At 52.4% G+C, this 22,322-nt stretch overlaps 10 protein-coding genes across 10 annotated transcripts; 2 read left to right on the plus strand and 8 right to left on the minus strand.

The window, feature by feature from the left end:
• Positions 1 to 1,677: 1,677 nt before the first annotated feature.
• Positions 1,678 to 3,153, minus strand: BO94DRAFT_547275 (CDC73 C-terminal domain-containing protein; the record flags this gene model as incomplete). The annotated part of the gene is made up of 2 exons (XM_025613324.1): positions 1,678 to 2,421; positions 2,476 to 3,153. 2 exons carry the CDS (start codon positions 3,151 to 3,153, stop codon positions 1,678 to 1,680), a joined length of 1,422 nt encoding a protein of 473 aa, XP_025466620.1.
• Positions 3,154 to 3,248: 95 nt separating this feature from the next.
• BO94DRAFT_519002 (putative MFS monocarboxylate transporter) lies at positions 3,249 to 4,924 on the minus strand (the record flags this gene model as incomplete). Its single annotated transcript, XM_025610051.1, has 4 exons — positions 3,249 to 4,112; positions 4,164 to 4,526; positions 4,588 to 4,688; positions 4,741 to 4,924. The coding sequence occupies 4 exons, from the start codon at positions 4,922 to 4,924 to the stop codon at positions 3,375 to 3,377; spliced, it is 1,386 nt and encodes a 461-aa protein (XP_025466621.1). The 3' UTR covers positions 3,249 to 3,374.
• A 214-nt stretch (positions 4,925 to 5,138) lies between these two features.
• BO94DRAFT_110550 (nuclear transport factor 2 family protein) lies at positions 5,139 to 6,074 on the minus strand. The gene is made up of 2 exons (XM_025605501.1): positions 5,790 to 6,074; positions 5,139 to 5,717 (listed from the first exon to the last, which is right to left on the minus strand). Exons 1-2 carry the CDS (start codon positions 5,974 to 5,976, stop codon positions 5,209 to 5,211), a joined length of 696 nt encoding a protein of 231 aa, XP_025466622.1. The 5' UTR covers positions 5,977 to 6,074; the 3' UTR covers positions 5,139 to 5,208.
• Positions 6,075 to 7,242: 1,168 nt separating this feature from the next.
• On the minus strand, positions 7,243 to 10,632 carry BO94DRAFT_110556 (putative PHD finger and SET domain protein). Its single transcript, XM_025605502.1, has 2 exons — positions 7,395 to 10,632; positions 7,243 to 7,303 (listed from the first exon to the last, which is right to left on the minus strand). The coding sequence occupies exon 1, from the start codon at positions 10,469 to 10,471 to the stop codon at positions 7,676 to 7,678; it is 2,796 nt and encodes a 931-aa protein (XP_025466623.1). The 5' UTR covers positions 10,472 to 10,632; the 3' UTR covers positions 7,243 to 7,303; positions 7,395 to 7,675.
• Positions 10,506 to 11,697, minus strand: BO94DRAFT_110572 (uncharacterized protein). Its single transcript, XM_025605503.1, has one exon. The coding sequence runs from the start codon at positions 11,604 to 11,606 to the stop codon at positions 10,794 to 10,796; it is 813 nt and encodes a 270-aa protein (XP_025466624.1). The 5' UTR covers positions 11,607 to 11,697; the 3' UTR covers positions 10,506 to 10,793.
• A 1,899-nt stretch (positions 11,698 to 13,596) lies between these two features.
• Positions 13,597 to 13,931, plus strand: BO94DRAFT_110587 (uncharacterized protein). Its single transcript, XM_025605504.1, has one exon. The coding sequence runs from the start codon at positions 13,634 to 13,636 to the stop codon at positions 13,859 to 13,861; it is 228 nt and encodes a 75-aa protein (XP_025466625.1). The 5' UTR covers positions 13,597 to 13,633; the 3' UTR covers positions 13,862 to 13,931.
• A 44-nt stretch (positions 13,932 to 13,975) lies between these two features.
• On the minus strand, positions 13,976 to 15,553 carry BO94DRAFT_625218 (putative proline permease; the record flags this gene model as incomplete). Its single annotated transcript, XM_025617267.1, has 1 exon — positions 13,976 to 15,553. The coding sequence occupies one exon, from the start codon at positions 15,551 to 15,553 to the stop codon at positions 14,003 to 14,005; it is 1,551 nt and encodes a 516-aa protein (XP_025466626.1). The 3' UTR covers positions 13,976 to 14,002.
• Positions 15,554 to 15,727: 174 nt separating this feature from the next.
• On the minus strand, positions 15,728 to 17,532 carry BO94DRAFT_576071 (putative nuclear pore protein (SEH1)). Its single transcript, XM_025615112.1, has 3 exons — positions 17,159 to 17,532; positions 16,248 to 17,085; positions 15,728 to 16,178 (listed from the first exon to the last, which is right to left on the minus strand). Exons 1-3 carry the CDS (start codon positions 17,339 to 17,341, stop codon positions 16,072 to 16,074), a joined length of 1,128 nt encoding a protein of 375 aa, XP_025466627.1. The 5' UTR covers positions 17,342 to 17,532; the 3' UTR covers positions 15,728 to 16,071.
• Positions 17,533 to 17,710: 178 nt separating this feature from the next.
• BO94DRAFT_536301 (UDP-N-acetylglucosamine--dolichyl-phosphate N-acetylglucosaminephosphotransferase) lies at positions 17,711 to 19,395 on the plus strand. The gene is made up of 3 exons (XM_025611984.1): positions 17,711 to 18,043; positions 18,118 to 18,298; positions 18,356 to 19,395. Exons 1-3 carry the CDS (start codon positions 17,805 to 17,807, stop codon positions 19,337 to 19,339), a joined length of 1,404 nt encoding a protein of 467 aa, XP_025466628.1. The 5' UTR covers positions 17,711 to 17,804; the 3' UTR covers positions 19,340 to 19,395.
• Positions 19,396 to 20,029: 634 nt separating this feature from the next.
• BO94DRAFT_519019 (MFS general substrate transporter) lies at positions 20,030 to 21,829 on the minus strand (the record flags this gene model as incomplete). The annotated part of the gene is made up of 6 exons (XM_025610052.1): positions 21,753 to 21,829; positions 21,571 to 21,704; positions 21,398 to 21,521; positions 20,773 to 21,342; positions 20,351 to 20,718; positions 20,030 to 20,289 (listed from the first exon to the last, which is right to left on the minus strand). Exons 1-6 carry the CDS (start codon positions 21,767 to 21,769, stop codon positions 20,030 to 20,032), a joined length of 1,473 nt encoding a protein of 490 aa, XP_025466629.1. The 5' UTR covers positions 21,770 to 21,829.
• Between the last annotated feature and the right edge of the window lie 493 nt (positions 21,830 to 22,322).

The raw sequence follows: 22,322 nt of genomic DNA on the forward strand, positions 1-22,322 counted from the left end.
TTTCCCCCTTATATACAACTTATTTCCTTTGTTCAGAGTTGATGTGTATGTTGTCATACGCCCCCCTGCATCGAGCATGGATACGCGCATTTGATTTGCATTTTCAGGGTACAGCGATTTTTATCTATCTTTCATTCCATAACTTGTCACTACTAAATCTACGAGAACAAACAAACCTCGCCAAAGAAATCCAAACAAAGACCATTCAAATACATCCATCCATCCATCCCGTAGGCAACATCATTAAAACACGAGAGTTATTAAATTACTCACTCACCTTACCTACTCCGGACCATGCCCCTCCGGATTCAGTATTTCCTTCCATCCCACCTACCTCGGCAATCCCAACCCCAACCAAAACCCGACCGTCAAATCCATCCATCCATCTACCCGATCTCGTATCCAGCAATTAGCTTTTTTTTCCCCCTCTTATCCATACGTAATAATAAATAACAGTAGTTAGTCCCAATGACGCAAACAAGTCCCTCCTTACTGGTCCAAGCCATACAACCCACATGGCGAGACACGTGGTTGAACACGTGAGTGCTGGATGCATTCTTTGGCGTATATACGTGATATCACTTGACTTGGTTTGGTTTAATTCGGGGTCGGAGGCGGGGTCGGGATCGGGGTCGGGGTTTGTTTGTTTGTTATCTGTGATTGTGATTGTGTATGCATGGTTTTGTGTTTGATTGATTGGTTGGTTGGTTGGTTGATTGCTCGATGCTTGTTTGTTTGTGAGTATGTATGGTGGTGGTGAGGGTTATGCTGTTTTGTTTGGATATGAGAATCTGCTGAACTGTTCTATGCCTGACTACTACTGTATTATTGATTGATCCTAGGTAGGTAATTCAGGTTTGGTACTTGGGTACTTGGGTACCTACCCCGTGGTTGGGTATTACCTAGATGGGTAGTGAATACGGAGTAGGTAGGGTAGATAGGTAGGTAGGTAGGGATGAAGGATAGAGTTGGCTCTTACTAGGACTAAATAGGATAATGTAGAAGGGAAGGATTTCTAGGTTCTCGGAGATACGAAGGATACCTAGGAGTAGTAGTAGTAGTATAAATAGAATAGGTATGATATGACGATAATCTAAGTTAAGTACTAAGCTAGGTTATGTAAGGTTATACACAGGCAGAAAGATAGAACGAAAATAAGAGGAAAAAAGGTGAAATGCAACGCCAAAGGACCGCCATACGCCATTGTATGAAACCAAAGTGGAAGGATAGATAACATGATGCGAGATATAGATAGATAGATGGATAGATAGCCTCGTATGAATGGTGATCTGTTGAATCCAAACGCAGCGGAGTTCTGCCGTCCGGAGTTTAGCCCGAATTTGGGGATATCTCCTCCGCAATTTCCGGATGGAGGGTGGGGGAAGGAAGGATGGGAGTTTATTATGGGGGCTGATAGTAATTGTAGTCGTAGATTTTTGGGGGGATTTGTCTGCTTGTTTTCCCATCCATTCAATAGATAGGAAGTGGATTGAGACCTCGGATAGAACGGCTAGGTCAGACCATAAGGTTCGATAGGTGGACAGGAGATGACGGAGATGTTGATCATGAATCGGTGCTTGTTTCGGATTATCCCTCAATTTTTTCTTGTTCGCACGGACGGACAGGTCTAAATTTGGGGATGAAGAGAGAACGAGGCCAGGTGAAACATGACAGTTTCTACTTGGTCCCCCAGCCTCGCTGTCTCATCCCCTCTTCAATGGCCGTCCAGATCCCCTCGACGACTTCCCGATCACGCCACCGACCTGCGCCATGGGCACCACCCTTCTCATCCCAACGTTCGACTCCGAAGCTCTGCACGCCACGACCCCAGCTACGCACTTCCCGGGGCACATCATCGCCACGCCAACCGACGTGGACGCCGGTGGCGTGTTTGAAGAGCTCCGGCGGGGACGACCACTTGTATGACTTGAACTGCCAGGTCTGGCCCGTCGTGAACACCGCGACCAGACGCTGCCAGTAATCCGGACGGAAGTTGGCCGTGCTATCGACCAGGATGAAGCGGGTGGGTTTTCGGGATGTAATCTGCGAGGAGTTGCCTCCGCCCGGCCGCAGAGAGGAGCCGGACGGGTCCGAATTCATGCGTAGCGGGCGGGAGATGTAGAGGATGTTGGAATTCGACATGGAGAGGCTGCTGTGATCGGGGGGAATGAAAACGCCGTCTTGTAGGAAGGAGCGCACGTTGGACATGCGGATGAGGGACGAGGCCGAGGGCGAGAGGAGGATGATCGGGTCTTGCGTCTTGGAGCTTCCCTTGCGCGACTGGGAGAGACCAGCGGATGGTGAGGGAACCACCATCGACTGTGGCTTGCTGCCGGCTTTTACGCCTGCAGGGTATTGGCCTGGCCGTGAGCGGTTGCGTCCCAGGATGGATTCGGCGGTTTTGCGGACGTGAGAGAAGTCCTATGGAAATTAGCATTGGTGGACAGCGTTTCTCATTTCCCGCCTGGAGCCTACCGTTGGTTTGATACCCCGTAGAACGCTATTCCGATCTCCCATCTTACGCTCTCCGTTGTAAATCTCCTGCAGCCTGGGATCAATGACCTTGGCCGCCTTGCCCTGCTGAGTCTGCGCAGGACCCCCGGGTGCACCACTGGGCACCGCAGAAACACCTCCTGCAGCACCCGAGGCGATGTTCGCCGAAGCCTGTGCCTGGGCAGCTGCAGAAGCCGCCGCTGCAGCCGCCGCGGCACCCTCCAACGGCTTGATGTACTCACTCTCATCAGACGCGCCCTCCAACCAGGTGAGGAGATCCAGGCGCTCAACGAAGACCAGGTTCTGAACTTTCTCCTCCTCATCGCCTTCCCGGCGCTCCTTTTGCTTTAGTGACTCGTTGAGTTCCTGTGCAGAGGCGATGTACTCAGGAATCGCAACATCTTTCTTCTGCCACGCGAAGAAGATGCTGCGGAGGTCGACAGCGGAGTCGGAGGAGCTGGAGACGAAGCGGGTAGGTGTGTTGAGGGAGATATTCTGAGGAAGGGGGTTTTGGAAGTACAGATGGGTGGCTTTCGCTAGGTCGTCGGTGGCATTCTGATCCGAGAGGTCGCTGGAGGTTGTCGGCGTGGGAAGGGTCCCGGCCGCGATGGCGCGACGCAGCGAAAGGAGGGGGTCTTGGAGAGAGGGATCAGTGGCCATAATGGCGTATGAGGATGAATAGATGCTACCACCGCTCCGAGGGTCCAGGAAAGTGAGCAGGTGGATGGCAATGGACGACGATGGACGGTGTTACTCGCAGCTTCACGTCCTCGACTTGGCGATGCGCAGGAACTGCGGCGCGCACGTGATCTTGCCCGCTTTGTATAGGCGGTGGCTTGCCAACGCCTCGAATACTTCTACATTATTCTCGACTGTCAATCCTATCTATCAGAACCAGTCTTGAGATGATGCCACATCCAGCTCCATCCCCCGAAAATAGCCGTCACGCCCGTGAAAAGAATCAACGATCCGTAGTCGGTGGCATACCCGATCCCACCGCTCGCCTTTCCCGTTAGCGAGCCCTGTTGCATGAGAGCTGAGCTCAGCGGGCCACTGATGACACTGCCAATGCCCCTACCTCCAGCCAGCAGCCCGAAAACCAATCCTGTTTCCAAAGATGGCACCTCGCGCTTGACCTGGGTGAGCACTCCCGACCAAGTGGAACTGAAACCGCCGGCGAAGAATCCGTACGTGATAGAAAAGAGGACTAGAAGGGCAATGGCAGCTTGTGGATAGCTTCCAGAAGAGGGGGATATCGATAGGCCCCAGAACAGCAGGACAGAGAGCCCCGAGCCTACGGAGGAGAGCAACATGATGTTGGTAACGGCAAAGCGATCACAAAGAGATCCTAACACTATCCCTCCAACCACGGACGTGGCGTTGAAAAGTGCTAAAAGAAGGGTCCCTGTGGTGTCAGATAGACCCGCTGCAGTGGTTGAATAGGACGGTAGATAGGTGCTGGGCAAGAAGTAACCGAAGCTCTGGATTATATTCCCTAGTTGAAGCATCCAGAACGTGGCCAGCTTCAAGAAAGCAAGGTCTAGTGGCTGAGGGGCAGTTGATGGTGCCGGTGGGATCCGTGGCCTGATAGAATACAAGGCCGCAAGGGTGGTGAGTAACTACGATGTCTGGTCAGACTGAGTATGAATCATGAGCCATCAAAAACTGACCGTGACTACCGTCCATGCCCTCAAAGTCGTACTGGCTCCAAACTGGTCGAGACAGGCACTCGCCACAAAGGGTAGAGCGACGCCGGAGATGCTTTTGGCAGCCCACATGATTCCATACGCGAGACCTTTGCGGCGAATAAACCACTGGTCTAAATAGAGGGTGGTAGGGCTGAAGACGAGGCCATTTCCGAGGCCACAAATCACGCCCTGGGTCGCGATCAATTGCCAGACGGTGGTGGAAAAAGAAGAGAGCAGAGAGCCGCCAACGCTGAGGACCAGTCCGATCGACGCGCAGTACTTTTGTAGATATGGATAGCGAGTCAGAAGCGTGAACGTCACAGGTGACAGGAGATAAAGAATTCCCTATCAGAAGGAATGTCAGCTTTGTGGAAGGAGCATGATCGTAATTGGAGCAGCTGGCAACCGTTGACGTTGTTCCCACCATTGCCAGGCCCCCTTTACCTCTCTCGAGATCACTATGTGTCGAAAAGTATTCCTGGAAGAGGCCGGAAACAAGAGAAAAACCTGGCCGTCGTGCGTGAGCATATATCTGCAGCTGGTTCAAATCAATGTATACCCCAGACCGGCAATTGAATCAAGCAGCACGAGGCAAGCATCAACCAGGCGCCTCTGCCTTGGTCTACAAGTGGCAGTGGACGTTGCTCCAGTTCAGAACGCGGGGTATCATTTGACTCATCTATTGATGGCCGAGGCGAGGAATGAAATCGAGATGGGTACTCCGTCAACTCTTGGGATGCCATGTTCGACGAAGCCAGGCGATATGGAATGGAAGGCAGAAGTGAGGCAGGGAAAAAAAGGAGAGAGAGAGAGAGAGAGAGAGAGAGAGAGAGAGAGAGAGAGAGAGAGAGAGAGAGAGAGAGAGAGAGAGAGAGAGAGAGAGAGAGAGAGAGAGAGAAAGGACGGATCCAAGGTTACCCCGCAATCCACCGAGGCTCAAGGATGATTCATCCAGAAACCAGTCATGATGATCCATCATATTATTCTCATGCTTATCTATGTACAAAACAGATTATCGTAGGTTTGTTCACTGCGGGATTCCTAGGGTCTCCTTAATATCCTCTCCCCGCAGCCACTGCTCCATGGCCTCGTACATGCCCCGGAATTTGTCATTGTCCTCCATGGTCGGCAGGTCCAACTTGATCTTGTGGCCCAATCTCGCCTGGCAAGCCCCCAGGTACCGGTAGCCATAGGGGTAAGGCTTGAGTTCCTCTACCGAGAAATCGGGCACATTCTTGCCATCCACGGGCAGGATCTTGTCCTTCTCGTAGAACAGACGCTTGTAGTGAACCTTCCACCCAGTCGGGTCCTTCTGGCACCACATGATAAACCGGCAGTCACATTCCACATCAAACTCCACGCCATCGAACGAGAAGCGTTGTGTGATGGTCGCCTTCATCTTGCCCACGGCGCGGCCCGTCTTGGAGTTCAGCTCCACCAGAGTACCGTTCTCACGATGCATGATGTGATCACCGTTTCGGCGGCCTTTCTTCGAAACTTCGATGAACTCATCGATCGGCATCCCACCGCTCCATGCTGTATATGGTTAAATACAATTAGCAAGGCTTGCACGAGTCAGGGTCGAAAGAAAGAGACAGGGAAACGAACTGGTAAAGATATAAGCCTGTTCGGCGAAACAGTTCCGGTAGTGAGCCCACTCAGATGCATCTCGGTATACCGGCCAGCCCTTCAAAAGCTCCGTGACACAGAGCCGGTCGAGAATCTCCTCTGTGGTGCCATTGATGTGGCTGTGGATTGTGGGCTGGGGATCTTCGGCGGTGATGTTAACAACCATGGCGTAGATGTGCTCGAGGAAAAAAGGAAAGGGATGCTTTTGATTGGAAAATGATCCCGAAACTGTTTGATATCAATTAGGAACCACCTCGCACATCGTTGGGAAATATATACTTGGTGGTTTTGTAGCCACCGTTCGGAAAGCCGAAAGCCGACTGTCAATCTTGACCTGATGTCATCCGATGGGAATGAGACTATCAGGCAACCAACGACCCGTCCTCGTCATTGTCGGTGGGCCGGTGGAGCCGGCTAGCGTCTCGATGAGCTTGTCTGGACACCCAACCCAAACTTAGATCCGTATAGATTGGTAGGAGTCCATGCTGGCCGGTATCCCGAAGGCCCCTCTCCGAGCCTAAGTCAGCATGATGAGAGCCATTTTCCGTGGCCTCATTACTCTTGGCCGAAGGATATAGCTCATTATTGTAATGGACGGACAAATTCTCAGCCGTACCGTTGTTACATCCGCGATAACGAAACGCAGCCGTGATATTGGATACCTTCGAGACTACCTCGAAACCAGTCGATTGGAGCAGCTCATGGCCGCCCCTGCTATCACCAAGCACAAGGAGCCAATGATGGAGAGAACATTCTCCGATGCGGCAGGTCGCAACAAGTCTTAGAGCGATGGATGCATCGTTGTGGCACCATAGACCCTCCATTGGCCTAGAAGCAGTCCAAGAAAGGCTGAATGCAGCCCCTGCAGCTTTTTTCGCCCAGGTGGATGCCTCTCAGACGTGTTGTAGACGAGGATTTGGTGAGTGGCGCAGGCGGAAAAAGTCTCAAGGTACAGACGCCCAGCTGGTAATTCTTTACCCGGCTTGTCTCAGGGGGTGTCTGGACCGATATAGCCATTGGCCAAATTAGTCATGAGAAGTTCTTATCCACCTAGTACCTACCGCACACAGCCAGCTAACAGCGATGAGTAGGCCGGATAGTTGTTGACTGATGATTGTTGAAGAGATAGATCGAGTAGCTCCCGATCACATGGCTGGCCCGGATCACGGGGTCCGTCCTGGTTTGGAAGGCCTGATTCCCCAGGAACAACCGTGGAGAGGCAAGGCTGCGAATCCTGCATCCTAAGATCACGCATGGGGATGGACCCACGTATCATTCTCGGGCCCGGTGTCTTCGAAACCGTCCAAAGTTTATGCTGAGCCGAATGGGACCCTGACTGACGTCACCGAAGCGGCTCGTATCCAATCCATGGTCGGCACTCAAGCTTCGCCTCTATACCAGGCTTCACCTACGAGATCGGTGCTGTCGAACAACGTTCAAAGAAGCTTTCATTCGTCATGATCCGCTCCGTCAGGCCCGTCAGTCCGGCGCCACTGGAGAGCAATGTCACAAATATCCTAGTAATAGAAGGGGAGAACAGAAGAAGACAGAAATAATAACGACAATCGTGAAGCAGGTGCTCACATCATGACCTGTAAAGGTCCTAAACCATTTCCCATGCCCATAACCCATCCGGAGTATTTCCCGAGCCCGCTCCCTTTCCAACACGCCGAATACGCCGGTCAAATCAAAATAGCTCCGCCGGCTGAACGCCTGTCAAGTCCCATCGTGTACAAGTCGAAGAAGAATAATGAAGAACGGATAAAAAAGCAGAAAGTGTTCCACAGAGAAAGTAATCAACGCATATTATATCGTGCAACCCCCGGCGTTCAGGGTAGTAGTCCACAGGAGATAACATCAGACCGTCACGTCGCTGAGGGTATGTGTGAGGTCTGCGTAACCCCGGAGATGCCCTTCAAGGTGACATTCTGGGCACCCCGGTCATCTGGTTTGGCCATTTCAGGTCCCCCGGCCGCCTTGGTGTGGGCGTACGAGTTATGTCCGGTGGTCGCTCCATCACGGCTGGCCGGAGGCGGAGCAGCTGGTGTGGGTGGGAGCATTGCCGTGACCGGAGCTTGGGTCTTCTCAGATGTAGGTGTGGACAGGGTGCCCCTTCGAATGAGATAGTCACCTAGACTCAGTTTCTTTTTCACCGGGCTAGGGCCTGCCACGCCAGAGACAGGGGTGGTAGGAACGTGGGGCTGTGAAGCTGCATCGGTGGAAGGTGATGATAGTACCGAGGGTGCTATAGGACCCGGGCTGGTGGCTGACTGGTGTGAGGGTGTAGTAGCGGGGGGTAGCGGGAGATGAAGAAGATTGAGGTTGCGGTGATTATCTTTGACGTTCCTAGGTATCCGTGCGTTATGAGCGGCAGTTGACGGCCAGGGAGGGGGCAATGGTGGCTTGATCGACCCCCGTCCTGACAACGGGGATGCATCAAGATGCATATCAGAAGACCGCGACGGCGAAGTCTCCACGGGCGAATCTACATCTTTCATCACTATATCCGGATGTTCTGCAGACGCGCTGGGGGTCGTGGCTGTCAACGGTGCCGCTTCATGTGGACTCATGGAAGTAGGCGACGAGTCCTGGTGCTCAATAAAGATTGTTCGAGGTGAAACAGGCGATGGACTGCTCTGCTCGAGCTTGACACGATCGGAATAACACCTCTTCAGCAGCCGTTGTGTTAGGGGGACGAAACTTGGCCGTCGCGGTGATAACAGAGCAGGCGAGGCCGGCGAGAGCACACCATCGCTGCTATCCGGTTCTGTTTGCATTGCAGAGTCCACGTAATGTAGATGCCCCAAAGGAGACCGTGCAGAAGGGGTGCTGTGACTGCCAGACGTCTTGCGCGGCGAGACATGACGCATCCCGGGTAGTGAGCCCACAGGTCCGCCCGAGGGAGGAGAGTGTGACTGGCGGTCGCGCGGACCGTGGGTGGATTGGCCACTGGTCCGCTTCTTCTTCCTCTGTGATGCTTGTTGATCTTGCTCTAATTGTTGGAACTTCTTCTCTGCAGCAGCAATCTTGCGCTTTTCCCGGGCTGAGAGTTCAGATTCTCCGAGTACAAAACCTTCGGTAGAAGTTTGTAACGTAGGGGTGAGATCACGGCTGCGAGTCTGGCCGCGAACTGAGCCCGATGCAGAACGGCTATCGGCCTGATCTTCCTCATCTTGGTTCTTGGTAACCTCACTCCCCGCCCGGCTCAGAGCCGCAGGCGGGGATATATTTGCCTTGGGCTTGGTCTTTTTCCGTTTAACACTCGCCTGCTTCGCATTTGCATCCATCACCTTCGGGTGGCGTCGGCGATCAACGCTAGCCAGCAGACAATTTGACGAAGGGACACAGGCGCATCCACCAAAGTGGGCGAGGACATTACTGATGCAAATCGCTGCATTATCTTGAGCATTGTCATTGGATTCCTGCTTGACTAGACCATTGCTTGATTCAAATAGTTGAGGATCCAGATACCACATGGCGGTGATTTCGGAGTCGGCGGCGATATCTTCCTTAGCAACAAAGCAAAAGTGATACTCGACCTGGTTCGTGATGTAGGTCTTCATGGTGACATTCGGACGACACGAACGCCGTACGTAGCGAAGCACGCTCCCTTCATTTCGACTATCGACGTAAATTGGGAGCTGAGGGTGAAAGAAGACAAAAGGCTCCGGGTGACGGAGTTCTTGCCATCGGTTATCGGGATTAAGACAGTAGTCTCGCAGGAGACCAATCTTGCCGGTAATCTCTCCGACAATTTCATCCTTGCCCACATGGTCGCGAGTCTTGAGTAATTTCCATGTTGGGTGTCGTCCCTCAACCTCGATATTGGAATCTGTGATCTTCTCAATAGACAATGTCGGCCAGCGTGACCGATCAAGGGTTGCACCAGACCACGTAAAGATGTCTTGTAGGGAACGCCCATTCGCAATCCGGGCGAGAGCCGCCGGCTCTGTGACCCAGGAAGCCAAGTCTGCCGCAAGAGGAAGGTTAACGAACAGATTGCTGTCCATGCTTGCATAATCCTTGCTATCTTGATCGTAGAGCTGGAGAAACTCTTGTGAATACAGGGGTATGGAGGAACCTGATGACTTTGTCGGGCTCATGGAGGGTGCTGCGCGTTTGCGCACATCAGAGGCGAAGTTGGGAACACCCGACACGGAGCTGACGGAGCCAGAGGCGCGATGATTAGTTTTGACCTTCTTCGCAAGGGGTTGATCCCGAGCACTCGATTCCGACCGGTGATGGAAGCCGTTCACCTGATCATCGTGCTCTTTGGACTTCTTCTTATGACTCTTTGCTCCAGACCGCTTGGCTTTCCGGTCACCGCCGTCGCTCTGTTCTCTAAGGCGCCTCTGTCGCTCAGTGGCGCGCCGGCCGTCAAGGGGACGAGGCTCGCACTCCACGCAGTTATGCACTTCTGGCACATCCCGACCATGGTAGTAGCATTCAATATGCTGCCAGGTTTCACACCCTTCGCAGAAGACCGTATTACCATCATCATCCTCGAAAGCACAGATGCATTTGATGGTGTACGGCTCCTCCTCGTCAGGGGCGATCGAGTCGGAAATAGCGCCGTTAACGACGGGCGAGTTCAGAGGGACGGTGACCGGAAAAGGCTCCGTGGTTGGATGCGTGATGGCGACTGGGGAGGTATCTGTCATAATCCGACAGAATACCCCCTCTCTAGCTGAACAGAAAAATGCGCTGTTGTGGTTCGAGAGGACCAACGGGTTGAGGGAACCTGTCAGATCCCAGCACGCATATCACCTGTCGTCCACTGGTATATGTCGCCTGGCCTAGACTCCCACGACAGTCAACAGTGACGAGATGGATGGTCTACCTAGAGAACCGATGGTGCCGGACGATGAAGTCCACAATGTGCCGCCCTCTATCGAAGAATGATCCACAAAGGAATGAAATCGCACGAGGTGACAAGCGACTTTCGGTTGCTCAGCGACGGAAGGATCGTGTGGTTGTGGAGAATTATGTTCGAATTAGAGGATTCGACAAGGGACAGGTTGTTCGAGGTCTCAGTAGAGTCGTCTTCCTCGGTGGCGCGTGCGACCGTTGGAAAGCAGGAGATCGAGGATCGGTAACCGATGATTGGGAATAGGCAGACGGGCCACGAATCGCATGGAGGAACAAGGAGACCGAAGGATACGAGGTGAAGAGAGAAGGTGGAGAGACCAAAGAAGGATGATGCTCGTAAGGAGGGTTAGCAGTAGGGGGACAAAGACTAGAAAAGGAAGATAGGTCGGAGGGAAGAGGTGAATGGTATGACGAAAGGTGGACGAAAGAGAGAGTCGAGAGATGAGACGGTGAATCGGGAAGAGGTGAGGGAAGACAAGTGAAGAGGAAGAAAGGAGAGCCAGAGGGAGAGAAGCGAGGATCAGAGGAGGGAGGGAGAGCGTGAGTGAGTGAGAGAGAGAGACAGAGGCTAAAGCCACGGATGGGCCATTCAAGCGGCGCGTCCAAGACCCAGAGTGAAAAGGGAATGGCGTGGAATTTTTTCTCCCACCCGTCCAGGTTCTGGGGAGTCGGTGCTGGGTAGTAGTAGTTAGTTGTCCTTGGGATGAGCTTCAAGGGCTTGTTTTCTTTTTTCCCTCTTTTCTTTTTCTTTTTCTGGGGGGGCCTTTTTCCCTTGAAACCCCCGTTGGGGAGGGTTAATAATACACACGGCAGAATCGAAGAATGAGGGGGGTGTCGTGGGAGAACGAAAGGGACAGAACCGACTACGGGCTGCCCGGTCAAGGAACGAATTGGAAGCTCGAATGGACGGAAGGGAGGGGGGACCATGGGGAACCAAAGGGAAAAAGGCGAGATTGCGAGGCTGGCCGGAAACGAACCCACGCCAGCCTGGACTGAGCTCACCTCCCTCAAACCTCAAACCTCAAACCTCAGACCCCAGACCTCAGACCTCAGCTACCTTAGGTACCGGGCAACCTGGCTAGCCTGGAAGCCTGGCAGCCCGGCAGGATCAGATGCCTGAGAACTCAGGCGACCAAAAACCAAAGCCAAAACCAAAGCCAAAGCCAGTGCTGCTTGGGGGGATGGGAAACTCGGGTGGGGAATCACGCTTGTCTGGTTCCGGCAGGAGCTGTGCCTCTAGCCCCAATCGGGGTAGAGACCATGCCAAGTCCCAATTCAGGCATAGCAGGGGAATAGGCTGGCCGGCCATCATATGAGAGGCGGCCAGCTCGATCGGGGGAGAGGATCCAGGCATCACCAGAGGGCAAGAGACTCAAGAGTCCCAGCGCTCAACGGCAGCCCCAGGATCGTGGATGAAGGAGTGGGAAAAAAGAAAAGGACAGACGACAACAAAATCAAGGTGAGGGAGAACCTAACTTCACCTGGCTGTGGATCATTCTAGCAGCACTTTTGGGCAAGAGTCTCGCCTGTCGTAAGCCAGTAACCCGCCATACAACGCATGCATGCGTTGTCTAGCCGTGTTAGCGGTCAAGGAACAATGCAGAAGATGTGAAGCAGCAGGGCGGTGGGGGATGACAAAAAAAAAGAAGAATGAAAGTGAAGAACAAGTTAGTATCGAGGAAACTGGTTAGCATCAGAGCAATGTCAAGTCATGAGCAAAGTCGAGTGTCCATCTTGGTCGCTTATTGTACCTGTCGCCAGGCGGCAAGGTCGATGAGCGGCTGCAAGCTTCACAGTGAGGCCACACCGAATGCAAGTTACCGATGGTGGACTCGTAGTTCCATGGGAAGACAAGTGCGGCAAGTCAGATATTTCAGGAAGACCAAACAGATGTGGAAGCCACGATCTCCCATGGGATGCAATGTCCAAGCAAGACATCAGGCTCGGGAGTCTTCTGGGTTGGGGTAAGGAGGAGAGAAAGAGATGGAAAGTATTTTGACGGAATCACCAGGATTCCCGAGCGATTTATGAGCTGTCGCCAGCCTTGAAGGGTGGTTCTGGTAGTTTAAGGGAAAGGGGGAAGATTGGAAGGGAGAGAGAATGGTCTGTGAGTAGGGCCGATGCTTGTGCTTAGAAAAATAAAATAATAAAGAGGGAATGGAAAAAAAGAAGCGATGGTTAGTAGTTGGGATCCTCTCATGACTTGCTCGACTCATTGAATTACCCATTCAGCCCGATGGTGGAGGGTGCTGGTAATGGTATCGAGCGTTACGATGAGGAGGGGAGAACGACGGCGAAAAAGAGGGACAATATGGAGGCCAGTCGGGGTCATCAGGATTATCAGGATTAGATATGGCGTTGGATTTCTCCGATAACATGATCTTTGCTAGCAGAAAAGGTTAAAGGGTTAAGGGGCGGGGGGGAGTTGGCAAAAGTAGGGAACTGGAAGAGACCGAGGGGGGAGGCCGTGGCCTATATTAATAGCGAGCGAACAAGCAGGAGAGGTAGGTGGTGGTGGTGGTAGTAGTAGTAGTAGTGTTGGACTGCTGCTAGGCTGACCTAAAGCGGTGTTGATGATGGCAAAAAGACGACCGAAGGGGAATCATCCCATCGCCATCATCATCATTATTGTTATTCCCCCGAAACCCTCTCGAACCAGTCGCGCTAGATGGCCCGCCCTCCCCCATTTTCACTGAGTAGGTAATAGATATTCTGATTCACTAGCACTGGTGTCCGCCATCAATGCCAATCACTGAATCATGGGCCCGATTACTCTTCTGCTCTGACTACCTACTACTACTAGGTAGGTACCTACAGCAAGTGGACGCAGGTCAGTATTATCGGCGCTTGCTAGCGTGTGAAAAAATACGTTAGGGGCTGACAGGCCTGTCCTGTGCGTGGCGACCCGCCCGGGCCTGTCCCAATGTACTCTATCTGGCCTGGCAATATCCGTAATGCTTCCGCTCTCCCCCGTAGCACTCGTCCTACCGTGTACCTGCTTGAGTGCAACCTGCCTAATCTCCCCCCCTCTCTATCCTCGTATTTATCTATTTATCACATCCCTCTCGGCCATCCCAGGTTCCTACGGGGCACCATCGAGGAAGATGCTCGGGATGGACCAACTCTCCAAAACGAAATCAAATAATCGGGGAAGAATATCACTAAGGAGGCAGGTTCCTTAGAGCCACACGTATCATGTGGCAAAGGAGGCGCCCGCGTACTATCAATACAAGCCATATTAATAATCGTCATGGCCAAGCTGGAGACGGGCACCACACGAATAATACAGGTATCGGGACAGTTTTAGGATGGACAATTACTTCTCATGGCTCCAACGTATTTGGCGTGCGGGCACTCCGTGAGACACTTGGTGACAGCCCATCACGCTCCGGCCACAGAGTTCTCCACCAGCTTTGGTGCGTGGTCGCATTGGCTTCAACGCTGTCCCGGTCCGATTTGGATGTCCGTTGGAAAATAATTGATCGCACCTGGTGACCGAAGTACAGCGAAATGAACGAGCCAATTCCCAGGTACACAGGAATAGCATTCCCAAGCCTCAGTTCAGACCATGACTCGACGGGAGTCTCCTCTCGCGACGGCGCTGGAAATGCAAGAATGAGAGCGTTGGCCATGGGCAGCAGAGTGCAACCCAGGATACCAATATACACTCCGTAGGGCTGGATGCGGGACTGGTGCACCCGAAAAACTCCCTGCTCATCTGTCTTTCTTCGGAAACGAAGGTAAATGATGCACGAGCATAGCCATGAGATGGAGCCGGACGTAGTGATGAAGTACATCAGCGAGTTGAAAAGTGCTGAGCTGGACTCTGCAAGGGACAGATAGGCAAACACCGAAAACAGTGCAGATGTGATAATGGCCACATAGGGCACGTCGTATCTATTGCGCCTGGTAAACATTGCAGGGGCATGCCCATAATCGGCTAACGTGTACAGTGTGCGAGAAGATATGTAGAGGAACGAGCGTCCAGAGGCGACAGACGAGAGGAAAATAAGTACGGTAACAGCAATCCGTAAGGCAGGGAGATTGGCTCGGATGAGGCCCACGACGAACGGTGTTGTCCCAGCGCCCATACCATGGTTGGTCAATCGAGGCTCGTCAAACGGGCTGACGAAAGTCATCATAAACACACTTAGAATGTGAAGCGCGAAGAAGTGGATGCTATCAACCCGGGCCATGCTCAGGATGCTAGGACCTCGTTCGGTGTTGGAACGCTCGGCTCTTTGGACGGTTATTTCTGGAGTCAAGGTGAAAGAGATCACACTGTACAGGAGGCTCTGCAGGAAACCCAAAAAGCGTCCGAGATTGCCATGAACCAGGTACTCGTTCAGGGGTCCAGGTTCGTGCCAGTAACGGAAGCCTCGTATAGGGGTCCCCGGAAGACCTCGAATGGCCAGATACAGCGAGAAAGCCACCATTCCCGCAGTAGTAACGATTTTCAATCCGGTAAACACTGTCTCTGTTCGTCTGAAAGCCCGTTGCGGAAGCATGTTGAATACAAGGATCACGACCGTGACCATCGAGATTCGCACCGCCATTCTAGGCTCAGGACTCCACAGGCCAAGATTGACCATGGCGGTGGTGATCTCAAACGGGACCATCATCGCTAGGGAGTACCAGCGGAGGTAGCCCAGAGAGAATCCCAAGTGGTTCGAACCATATTCATAGCTGTGCGCCACCATTGTACCATTGAGTGCTGGCCGGTGAGCTGCAATCTCTGCAATGGCTGTCGTCAAGCAGTATGTTAACACAGATATCAGTACATATGAACCGAGTAATGATGCTGGACCTCCGGCAGCGAGGGCCTGGCCGGCCCCGATGAAAAGGCCGGTCCCAAAGGTTGGAATAAGAGCCATAGTGCGCGGTTAGGAATGGAGGCGTAGATGGTATCCCGGAGGTCTACGAATGCCGTGGTATTGTTTTTCCCAGAGCAAAAGGTTGCCACACACACGGTTGCCGTATTTGAGGTAAGGGTACGTCCTTCCTCTTCCGACAGGAAATGAGAAACGGAAGGTTGGCTGAAAAGCCTTCGCGTATTAAGTAGTCACCCTGCACCGGCAGGGAGATGCGGAGATAGTATTAAAGGACAGGCAAGCCAGAAATCCAGGGGTATCATTGTATACCAAACAGAGAAGGAATGACTGCAAGATAATAAACCCGAGATCTAATCTTTCCCAGAGATAGACCGCAATGAACGCCAGTTCGAACAGAAAGGGTGGAGTGGGAACATCGCGAATGAGCAGAAAGGGGAACTTGGTTAATTAACTGGGCAAGAGCGAGGGAAGATGGCGCCAGCAGAAGAAGGGCAAATCCAAGTCGAAAAGCTCGAGTCTCAGCATTCAGCCGCAAAATGCTGCAAAAAGGGACCTAGTCTTTACTGATAAGCCATATCGGTCTCAGCGTACTCGAGCCATTCCCCAGAAAGGGACTTCTTCCAGAATCGTACAATACCATCATCGCCAGAGGAAATAAGACAGTCACCTATGTAGCAATTAGCCAATGGCAAAATAAATCACAGGGAGCTTCACTGCCAAGGTGTGCGCGACTAACCGGCGTATGAGAAGCCTACTTGCCACACATCCAAGTGCTTGCTGTCGATGCATGCGACTTCCTTGAATGAATGTTTAAACTGGGAATCTGCGGGTGCTGCACGGCTGGACATGGACACGGGTGCGCGGCTAGCAAGGGCGGAACCGATACCCGACTGCGTTGTCGCACGAATTGATGGTGACTGTGCAGAAGACTGGACATGGGTGCCATTGGGATTATGGGACCCAGTACCAGAGGCAGTGGTGTAGACCTCGAAAACCCGAATAAACCCATCTTTGCAACCGCTAGCAATGAGGTCATATCCCCTCACTGAGCCATTGGCCCAAGAAATGTCTCTCACAAGGCCGCCATGTCCAGTCAGTTCGATTGCGTGGTAAAAGCGTCGACTGGCATCCGTGCGATATACCTTCACGCTGTCCATGGCTGCTACCACCAAAGAAAGACTCTTGCGATCCGACGATGGCAAGACGGAATGGGTGATGTCCGAGGGATCGTGGTGGAACTGCACTTTAAAGCTTGTTTCTTCTCCCCTCTGGGGAGCCGTGCAGACTCTGAACTGATCCAGAGGCTGCCAGTCCGCGAGAGTGTCCGGACTTACAGGCTCCATGACCATAAGATAGCCATCGCGAGTGATGACAGCCATCCATGATTCCAGGTCGATGTTGCGGAAATCAATTGAAACAAAGGGGTGGCGCTGAGGCGCGGTCATACGAAAGATGGACCTGAAACGCCGGCCTGAGTTCGGAGGTTGCGTAACATCTTCCTGCCATATTTTGCATTTCATATCCTCCCCCACGCTGCCAATGTGCTGGCCCGTAAAGGGACCATTCCAAGTCGCCTGAGTAACGGTTAAAACAGCACAATACCAGACCAGATACTAAGCAAACGGGGCCACTGCGGTGGATGCTTACATCACGGATCTCCGCGTCATGGGCACGCCAAGTATCTACGAGCTGCCATTCACCATCTTTCTGGTCCCAAACCTTCATGCGGTGATCGGTCGAGGCTGTGACAATGCGATTGCCATAGAAATTGAACTTGGTGACCGAGACCAAGTCCCGATGACCAGCATCAAAGTCGGCGAATCCAGCCATGGTGGGCTTGTGCGGTATCCCCGATCCCAATCAGAGACAATCAGCAAGCCTAGCAACTACCAGCCTTAGCCACCGCCTCCAAGCACAAACATCCAGGGACGTGTCGAGAGTCGGCTGCAGAAACCTCAGAGGGGGATTGAAGTTCTTCCCTGACCCATGTAGATCCGACTTTTCAATCACCTATAGAATCCAAGCAAGGCGTGCATGTGAAGCGCCGGGATGCGATCATTTAGGCCGATTAGCTAAGGCGGGCCAGCCGATGCCGGTCCTGGCGCCGTCCACCGCCTGTCCCGGCGGTCAGCCTGTGCCGGCAGAATGGGCGCCTTCCCCCGATTTCTCCACCATCCATTGATGCCACCTTGCCTTTCTCCAGCGCGCTCGAGATCCTCTCTCCTGCCGGATGTGAGCGTCTATCGAACAGGGGCCACTGGAGACATGCCGATACCCAATCTCGCGTGATACTATGGCAAAGTCAACCTCCCTTTCCCACCAGGAGACCTGGCGTCTCTTCGTCTTGGTGGGAGCCTGCCTCGGCATCCTTCTCAGTACGTTCCAAGGCGATGGCGCGCCCTTGGTGGCTTCCTTCGCGTTCAGCGGGATCGCGTTCGTGGTCACATTTAGTATGATTCGATGGCTCGGGCCAGTATTCCTGAAGGCAGGCCTGAAAGGGAGGGATATGGCGAAACCGACGAGGCCGGAAATGTATGTCTTACCTCCATGATAGCTGCGTTGCACACTTGGAAACCATGGCCCATACTAAAGACGCTTGTCACTAGACCTGAAACAATGGGAGCTGTTTGTGCGATTGTCTATCTCCTCGCACTGATTTTTTTCATCCCTTTTGCTTTCTACAAGGATATCGTGGCGGCCACTTCGGGTGGAGGCAACCGAGATGTTGTGATTGAAATCGGCCATGTCGAGACTGGTCGGATGCTACACCGATTCCCTCATGGAAAGGTTTGTCATCTGCGGCATATCAGTTTGCGTTACCCTACTGACGACGGGAAACCACAGCTGGCGTCATATCTCTCCGGCCTCCTTTCACTCCAATGTATCGTTATTCTCGGCATCGGTGACGATCTGCTTGATATTCGATGGAGGCACAAAGTTCTCATCCCCGCCTTCGGTGCGATCCCAATGCTTATCGTCTACTTTGTGGACTTTGGTGTTACGCAGGTTGTCGTGCCAGTGCCGCTGCAGCCCTACCTGGGCTCCACCATCGACCTCGGGTGGTTGTACTATGCCTACATGGCGGCGGTGGCTATCTTTTGCCCTAATGCCATCAACATGTTGGCCGGAATCAACGGGGTGGAGGTAGCACAGTCCCTGGTGATAGCAGTGCTGCTGATAGCGAATGATGTCTTATACCTTGCCCCTGTTACGCCCTACCCGCATCCCGCAACAGACTCTCATCTGTTCTCCCTGTACTTCTTGTTGCCTTTTGTTGGGGTTTCATTGGCTCTTCTGTGCCATAACTGGTACCCCTCCAAAGTCTTCGTCGGAGATACATATTGTTATTTTGCGGGAATGGTGTTTGCCGTCGTGGGCATTTTGGGTCACTTCAGCAAAACGCTGTTGCTTCTGTTTATCCCGCAGATTTTCAACTTCTTGTATTCGACCCCACAGCTTTTCAACTTGATCCCTTGCCCGCGCCATCGTCTACCCAAGTTCAATGCCAGCACTGGGCTATTGGACGCATCGGTGACCGAATGGACCGTGCCGCCGTCCCCGCTGGTGGCTACCGCCCTGGATCTCCTGCATCAGTTGCGCCTGGTGCGCGTGACCAAGAATGAAAACGGCCAGATTGTGGAGTCGACAAATCTCACCATACTCAATCTGTGGCTTGTTTGGGCGGGGCCGATGAAGGAAAATCAACTTGCCTGGAGCATGGTGGGTGTGCAGACATTTTGCGGGCTTTTGGGCCTATTTGTGAGGCACCGCCTCGCCCTACTGGTGTTTCGAGAGGACAACCGGGCATTTGGGGGGTCTGTATTGTAGTGTATATTATATAGCCATTATCCATTATTCATTGTAATCAAGGCGTTTCGTTTGACGATTCCGAAAGAACCAACCCCCAGTACTATGTTCTTTCTTCATCCAAATCCTGCTTTCACTCAGGCTGTGCAGGTTATAGCTGCAAGTCCCTCGGCAATGGTCATCATACCCAAGGAAGTGCTACGAGACTCATCTTCAACTTCATTCGCCCCGTTCCTTCCTCATCTTATATTTTCTTTAAGAACCTTCCAGTGGATGGCGTGTTCTGGGACACTGATCTGTGCTGCTTAAGGGAAGGAAGCAAAGTGAGGGTATTGATTGAAGTGCTGGCATAGGATCTCACAGAGTCCGGACCTGCGGGTTTTAGTTGTTTCAGATATGATGGGCATTGTCTATGTTTTTCGACGAGAATAGCCTTTCGAAGTCAGAATTCTTACATCATAAGAAATTGCAGGATCTGGCATGGTCATAAAACAACACAGTAATACTATGTCAGAAAGTGATATAGGGCCTGCACACCCCAACTAGCTTTTACAGCTGATGTGATAGTCATAGAAGGTTGAGTGAGGCCAAGGTAAGAGAATATAGAGGTGGATCCTATTATTAACACCCCCTAAATCCACTACCTTCTTACAACCCGTGAAGTTAGGACAATCTTCGAAGAGGTCTCTCCCACATCAAACTCAAAGCGAACTACTGTGCGGCGCAGAACCCAAGGACCATGATGAGTTGCTTCTGGTAGCCATCTGCAAAAGCAGCTCGAACGAGCGTTTGTGCATGCGCTGAGAGTTTCTGCATGGAGGCGACATCCTTCAAGACGTCTTCAAGGATGTTGAGCGGTAGCTCGGATTTCAGGCGGCTTTTTACGGTGTTATTCAAGAGGTTCGTGGCGATTGAGACTCCGATGGCACCTCCGAGGATCCTTAGCTGTGAGATGCTGCCTAGGGCCACGGCTAAGGGACTCGTGGGTTAGTCTGGTTTGTAGGCTGGTGATGATGTGGAGACGAAACTTACATAGGTTTCGTTTGTCAACTATCGACGGCATTACCATCATTGCGGTGGTCAAGCTTAGACCGATGCCCAGGCCAGACAGGATCTGATAGCCGTAAAGCCTCGCGGGTAAGGCTGTGCTTGGGTGGACGGAGTATAGCAGTCCGACGCCTAGCACCTGCAGTATGGCGGCGACCACAAACACCAGGAAGGGTGGCACTCGGCCACGGGCTGTCAGTCTGCCGGTCAAGCCCGAACCAAGAGCAATTGTCAGAGTGAGGGGCAAGATATGGATGCCTGCATCTAGGCCTGAGTTGTTGTTCAGGGTTTGAAACCGTCCCGGCAGCTCCAGGATCAGTGTCATGAATGGCACGCCTGATAGTAGGGCAGTTCTGAATTCTCGTTAGGGCACGGCTTTGGGTAAGGAGGGGGGGAAGAGAGCTTACAGGAGTGTTCCCATTAAGACTCGGTTTTTGACAAATTCCCACGGGAACACGGACTCTCTGATGGATTTGCTTCGGTGTACGTGCCACTCCCAGCTCAAAAATGCACAGAGAAGAACAACAGATAGAACTAGGAAGACGATAACAAGAGCCGAGTCCCACGCGAACGAGACTCCTGCTTCTTCGATGGCCACAATTAATAGTATACAGGCAGCAAGGAGGATGAAGAATCCTGGATAGTCGACTTTGCCGTGAAAATTGACAGGCTTTGGAGCGCCCCAGAGGGACGTTGGTTTTGACACATCGGGGAATGCGGCTGGCATAGTAAGGTAAATTAGAACGATACCAATGGCGCCAACTGGGAGATTGATATAGAAGATCCAGCGCCAGGTTGTGCCGTCTGAGATAGCGCCCCCGATTAACAGTCCAAGCAGGAAGCTGACTGCAATTGTCAAGGATATGATGGAGTTATAAAGCGCGTAGCGGTCGGGGGAGACCATCTCCGCAGCGACAATGGGCACCATGCTGAATATCCCAGCGCCACCGATACCCTGAAAGGCACGAAGGATAATCCTGCAGTTATGGTCAATGACCAGACTCTCGAAAGCTTACTCTGAGAACGACCTACAATTGTAGCATTGTTCCGGCTCCGCCGCAGCCCCCAGAGAAGGCCAGAAAGAAAATCACGGCAGTGATGAGCATGGGCTTTCGCCCTATCATGTCGCTCACCCTGGCCCATATGATCATGAAGCCTGAAGAGTGTCAGGGGATATTCTATTAGCTATGCAGTGCAAGCCTTACTGAAGTAGCAGGTCAAGTAGCTCGATATCACCCAGCTGCTTTTCTCGAGATTCTGGAAGTCCTTTGCAATGGTAGTAAGGGATGTGCTGACGATGATGGCATCAAGTGACGAGAGAAAGCAACAAAGGCAAAGACTTTATATGTTAGTCAAGACAATTGTTGTGGGGAGTTGCTATACTTACCCGATGGTTAGAAGCATCAACCGCCATCCAGACAAAGTGCTGCGGTCAAGACCAGTGAAGCTTGTGCTCCTCTCTCTTGGCAACTGTCCGATAGTGTCTGCATGCATCGCTATCTCTTTGGGAGACATTTCGGAAGGCGTCATTGTTTCTGCGTTGATAGCAGTCGGATGAAAGTAAGCGGTACTGGCAGGCCATTAGGATGGAGCTTCTATATTGTGAGCCATCACCTGATGCTGCCAGGGGTATCCAGCATTGCACAAAGAAGGCAGTTCTTGCTACTCATCAATCTCAGCTGCCGCAGCTCGAATGTGAGCCATGTATGGGCGTTCTACCGATCAGCCAACGCCAAGCGAGAAGTTGATTGTAGATCATGATAACGCTCTGGGCCCATTTATCGGCCAGAGTCATCTAAACGAACCGTTGGTGGCTAAATATCCCAGATTGCAGGGGTAGATATGAAATAGGTAAATGTGCTCCCTAGAGTCTCAATTAGCGAAGAACTTCTAGATATGCTCTTTTGCTGATAGGTTGGGAACATGCCGCCAATCAGCTTCTTGTCATAGACCATAA

The sequence above is a fragment of the Aspergillus sclerotioniger genome (assembly GCF_003184525.1).
Source record: "Aspergillus sclerotioniger CBS 115572 chromosome Unknown BO94scaffold_17, whole genome shotgun sequence".
NCBI lineage: Eukaryota > Fungi > Ascomycota > Eurotiomycetes > Eurotiales > Aspergillaceae > Aspergillus > Aspergillus sclerotioniger.

Bases quoted from the DNA above. Each gene is read 5' to 3' on its own strand.
- BO94DRAFT_110550 (XM_025605501.1), bottom strand. From the start codon at position 5,976: ATGGTTGTTAACATCACCGCCGAAGATCCCCAGCCCACAATCCACAGC. The intron at 5,718-5,789 runs GTTCGTTTCCCT...AACCATATACAG, and splicing joins ACAGGCTTATATCTTTACCA to CATGGAGCGGTGGGATGCCG.
- BO94DRAFT_110556 (XM_025605502.1), bottom strand. From the start codon at position 10,471: ATGACAGATACCTCCCCAGTCGCCATCACGCATCCAACCACGGAGCCT.
- BO94DRAFT_110572 (XM_025605503.1), bottom strand. From the start codon at position 11,606: ATGGTCCCCCCTCCCTTCCGTCCATTCGAGCTTCCAATTCGTTCCTTG.
- BO94DRAFT_110587 (XM_025605504.1), top strand. From the start codon at position 13,634: ATGCTTCCGCTCTCCCCCGTAGCACTCGTCCTACCGTGTACCTGCTTG.
- BO94DRAFT_576071 (XM_025615112.1), bottom strand. From the start codon at position 17,341: ATGGCTGGATTCGCCGACTTTGATGCTGGTCATCGGGACTTGGTCTCG. The intron at 17,086-17,158 runs GTAAGCATCCAC...ACCGTTACTCAG, and splicing joins ATGACGCGGAGATCCGTGAT to GCGACTTGGAATGGTCCCTT. The intron at 16,179-16,247 runs GTTAGTCGCGCA...ATTGCTACATAG, and splicing joins AGTAGGCTTCTCATACGCCG to GTGACTGTCTTATTTCCTCT.
- BO94DRAFT_536301 (XM_025611984.1), top strand. From the start codon at position 17,805: ATGGCAAAGTCAACCTCCCTTTCCCACCAGGAGACCTGGCGTCTCTTC. The intron at 18,044-18,117 runs GTATGTCTTACC...GCTTGTCACTAG, and splicing joins AAACCGACGAGGCCGGAAAT to ACCTGAAACAATGGGAGCTG. The intron at 18,299-18,355 runs GTTTGTCATCTG...GGGAAACCACAG, and splicing joins ACCGATTCCCTCATGGAAAG to CTGGCGTCATATCTCTCCGG.